Genomic DNA, 4,805 nt, shown 5'->3' with positions numbered 1-4,805 from the left:
TATTCCTGTAATCTCAACAACACACACTTTTGTGCATCCATTCAAATACGCTGCCTTTGCTTATGTGTATACAGAGGAGAGAGGCAAATTAGGGGTTAATGTTTCCAGTTTTATTCTCTAATCTCAGAGGAAGCCAGTGTATGAGGCAGTGGGTTCCAAGAGGAGGGAAAGAATTAATGCTTGGGGAAGAGAGGGGCCATACTTTACAGGTCTTTAAATAGGTCTTAATCTACAGTCTCTGTGAAAAGCTGAGTCACAGAGGAGTCAGTTAAGCTGCTTATGGTCAGAGATAAAGCAGAGCTCAAGGTGAGTGGTCGGTCCCCTGTGCCTCAGTCATCTCTGCCCTTCCCAAAGAACAGTAGGACTCACAGAGGCTCTAAGAAGCTGAAAGATAAGGCAATACACTTTGAAGGATGGCATGACTCATGGAGACTCCAGGTCAAGAGATCCATGACTGTTGGATTTCTTTCTGAGATGGGGAGATAATTCGCTGCTCACACTGTGTCCTCCAGGAAAATTCTAGAAAAATAGGAAGCTTGCCTCATACACAATCCCTCCACAAAGGACGCTGGATCTGAACTCTGCCTTCCTCTAGCATTCTTGCTCCATGCCTTAGTTTTAGATACCCCAAAGTGACAGAATAGTCTAAATTTCCCTGCAGCTATTCCTTAGCAAGATCTCAGCCCGTTTTTCCTCTACCCTTTCAGGCTTGAGCAACTTGGTTAAACTGATGGACACAACTATTTCCACATAATGAGTGGAGTAATGGAAGCCAACAGAGGTAATGGTATCAGCACTGGATTCAAACCTATACTCACAGATGAAAGCTGAGCTCCATTAGTGTCAGAACAGAATCCTTGAACCAAAAGCTATGCCAAGTTCTTACAAATTAGATTGTATTCTGGAGAAAAGAAAAATCGAATCTGAAGTTTGTTGTATGATCATCTTAGGTATTATGTTGGAAAAGATGACTTAATTTCTTCTTTCAGTATGCACTATGCTCACAAGAGGTGTAGCACATAAGGGCAGGGACAGGGACATATTTAAAAGCAGGGAAAGGGGGAGGAATGTTGAGCAAGAAGGGAAATTACATTGCTCTTCCTTTTCCTACTCTTTAGGAAATGCAAATTTCCATACCTCAACCCAGGAGCAAATTGATAACCTGTGTCTCCCCCTCAGAATTACTATTGAAAACCTCACACACTGCACAAACTGATACAAGACTAGTTAACTCCCTGTCCTCTCCATATGACTTGTAACCTTAACTCTGCACATGTTGGGTTCATAAGTCTGAGGGGGAAAAAAGACTAAGGAAATGCTGATAGTGAGGACACCAGATTCCATGGGAATGTAAGTGCAGAAAAGAACGAGAGACACCTGTCAAGAGGCCCCATCTGCTATCTCAGACTTGGGTCCCTGGTCACCACCAAGAAGAGTCACCACTCCAAATGGAGTATGTAAAATAAGTATGTTCTCCATGAAGGCTGATGGGCAGAAGTGTGTGAGAGTTAAAAACAATAACATGTAAAGGCATATAGTGTTATATTTATAAAAACAGCAATGTCTACCATAATTAATTAGAATAGCATACCTTTTGTTAAAGTGTAGTTTTAGCCAGTATCTTTACCAGTGCCCAGTGCAGGAATGAAGACGGTCTAAGTGCTTTTCCAGGTGCCTATGAGCCTCGGTGACTTCATCCTCACAAATGGAGGCTGACTTACAGAGCACAGAAAAGAAGGAGAAAGGAAGACTCTGATTCAAACAGAATATTTCACTGGAAGACCAAGCCAGGCTGAAAGGGATGAAACAGAGCCTTAGACACTAGACAATGTGTGTGTTTCTTAATTTTTTACTGTGGCTTGGATAGGAGCATTTGGTTTGAGCAAACCTATAGCTATTGTCTAGATAGAATAGTAAAGTTTCCAATTTAGAGTAAGATTTATAAGTTCTGAGTCCCATTTCTCTCATAATGTTATAAATCTAGTGAAAATCAGAGAGTTTAGTCTATTTGGGATCTCAAAGAAACCCTTGTTAGGAACCACTAAGTCTGGTTGAATGAAACATTTCTTAGTCCCCAGATATAAATGATTAAGGGAAATCTGAAAAGATATTCTTCATCTCTGGGTGTTACTGTTATGGAGGAGAAAGAATGAATGTGTTCAAGGAAAGGCTCAGGTCAAGTGAGATTAAAAAGTGGAAAGGTGTTAAGAACCAGGTAAGCTTTTGTGTCATTGACTCTCAGGTAGGTCATAGTCACCAGAGAGACGAGACAAGATCAACCATGTATGCAAGTATCAGCAGAAGATGACATTCACGTCTTTCAATGGACAGGAGTTCAGACTCTAGTGTGAGAAATAGATATGGCTGTCTTGTGACATGGCATCAAAGTAGTGTTTAGAAGGTTCTGTCAAGACATTTTAAGAATGGCTAATCGGTTGAAAAGTCCATTGCCCTTGAACAATGACACATATTTCTTGTTTGCTTCAGCAAATATTTATTAAATCCCTGTTCTATGCCAAATACAGAGGTGCTCATGTTGGTGCACTCTTCAGGGCTGATATCATGAAAATTTATCATATAGGAAAGGAATTAGTAAACTATCACCTGAAGACCAAATCCAGCTTCTAGTCTGTTTTAAAAATGAAATTGTATTGGAATGTAGCCACACTCACAAATGTCTGTATTGACTGTGGCTGCTTTCATGCTACAATCGCTAAACTGACTAGTTGCAACAGAGAATGTATGGCCCATGAAGACTAAAATATGTGTGATCTATCTGACCTTTTACAGAAAACAGTTGCTGGCCCCTAATCTAGGAGGAGACATCCACTATAGATAACAGGTTTAATTTCAGGTGTACAATCTGTCAGTCTGTCATCCTCCAGCCCAAATTCTCCTGGTAACTCCTAGAGTCAAAGATAACTCATCATCACTACATACATTGTTATGAGCCCTCAGCCAAAATGTTTTCCAAACTGGTTTCCAACCCTGAAAAGTTGCCTAACTGTCTTAAACAAAGGGCTGAAAAGGATCTTGGGAAAGGTAAAACAAATCAGTTCATTCTAAAGAATAGAAGCGCAAGAATTACTATTAGTGACGTTATTTGTCAAGATAGTCTTCCCTTGGCAGATTCTACTTTCAAGAAAAATATTAATTCTTATACAAAAATTACAATTGCAGCTAGCATGTTCTGACCCCATTTGAATGAAATAAACATGAATGAAGAATAAAGAGTAGCATTACTTTAAGTTGCAAAAATGTATTTATTAAAATAGTTGAAATTATTTCAGCTTACCATTAAACATTATTGCCCTATTATTTAACTGCCTCTTCCAAAAGATTATAAATAATAATGATAATTTATTATTATCATCTATAGATAGTACCTTACCTTCTCAGGGGAGAACAAATTAACCGTCCTGTGATGTTGGCTTCAGGGAACCACTCATCTTATCCTGTGTCCTTCATCCTACTTGGGATCCCAGGACTCGAGAATTCCCAATTTTGGATTGCCTTTCCTCTCTGTGCCATGTATGTTGTGGCTCTAATAGGCAATACCACTGTCCTCCATATAATCCGAATTGACCACACTCTCCATGAGCCCATGTACCTCTTTCTAGCCATGCTGGCTATCACTGACCTGGTCCTCTCGTCTTCCACCCAACCTAAAATGCTGGCTATCCTCTGGTTTCATGCTCATGAGACTGAATACCATGCCTGCCTCATCCAGGTGTTCTTCATCCATGCCTTTTCCTCTGTGGAGTCTGGGGTACTCATGGCTATGGCCTTGGACCGTTATGTGGCCATCTGCTTCCCACTCCGTCACTCAAGTGTCCTGACCCCAGCTGTAGTGGGTAAATTGGGAGCAGCTGTGATGATGAGAGCATTGCTGTTGGTGAGCCCCTTCTGCATTATGGTCTCCAGGATGCCCTTCTGCCCCAACCAGATCATTCCCCAGCCATACTGTGAACACATGGCTGTGCTAAAGCTGGTGTGTGCAGATACTAGAGTAAATCGTGCATATGGGCTCTTTGTGGCCTTCTCTGTGGTTGGCTTTGATATGATTGTCATCAGTGTATCCTATGTGATGATTTTGAGAACTGTTCTGGGGTTGCCTTCTGGTCAAGCCCAGCTCAAGGCTTTTGGCACATGTGCGTCCCATATCTGTGTCATCTTGGCTTTATATATCCCAGCGCTCTTTACGTTCCTCACCCACCGCTTTGGACATCATGTGCCCCGAGCAGTACATATCATGTTTGCCAATCTCTATCTCCTGGTTCCTCCCATGCTCAACCCCATCATCTATGGAGTTAGAACCAAGCAGATCAGGAACAGGGTAATTCAAGGTTGTTGTGGAAAAGATCCCTGAGCCAAGGGTCATGGCAACATAGCCAACCCACACCCCACCCCCCACACTGATCCAGGAACATATAGATGCAGAAAGTTTGCCAGGCCAGCACAAAGTCTTTTCTGTGAACAAAAGGTCCAGAGGTTAGCAACCTTCTAGAGGAAAAGGACCAATTTTTAGAATGCCCATAAAAGCTCTCTGGGAAATGTGATTGATCATTAATCCTGAGTTGACCAATGCCCAAAACACAATAAAATATTAAAATAATAAAAAATATGTCCACCTATCAAATTAGTGAAGATTTAAAAAGAATGCTATCTTCCACAGATCAAAAGTTGAAAATACTTTTAAACTGTCAGTAGAAGTATAAGTTGGTATACCTTGTTATAAAGGTGATTACAAACTTCCACCAAAACAGGGGCACATGGGGGTTCAGTCAGTTGAGCATTCACCTCTT

The 4,805-nt window shown here is 41.2% G+C and overlaps 1 protein-coding gene across 1 annotated transcript; it reads left to right on the top strand.

Annotated features, from left to right (window-relative positions):
- Positions 1-3,319: 3,319 nt before the first annotated feature.
- LOC123602429 (olfactory receptor 52R1-like) lies at positions 3,320-4,448 on the top strand. The gene has a single exon (XM_045486918.1). The coding sequence runs from the start codon at positions 3,425-3,427 to the stop codon at positions 4,367-4,369; it is 945 nt and encodes a 314-aa protein (XP_045342874.1). The 5' UTR covers positions 3,320-3,424; the 3' UTR covers positions 4,370-4,448.
- Positions 4,449-4,805: the final 357 nt, after the last annotated feature.

Source organism: Leopardus geoffroyi, chromosome D1, assembly GCF_018350155.1.
Source record: "Leopardus geoffroyi isolate Oge1 chromosome D1, O.geoffroyi_Oge1_pat1.0, whole genome shotgun sequence".
Taxonomy (NCBI): domain Eukaryota; kingdom Metazoa; phylum Chordata; class Mammalia; order Carnivora; family Felidae; genus Leopardus; species Leopardus geoffroyi.
The sequence above is the reverse complement of the archived record's forward strand: the minus strand, read 5'-3'. Positions and strand labels throughout refer to the sequence as shown.

Coding starts and splice junctions, on each gene's coding strand:
- LOC123602429 (XM_045486918.1), top strand. CDS start 3,425: ATGTTGGCTTCAGGGAACCACTCATCTTATCCTGTGTCCTTCATCCTA.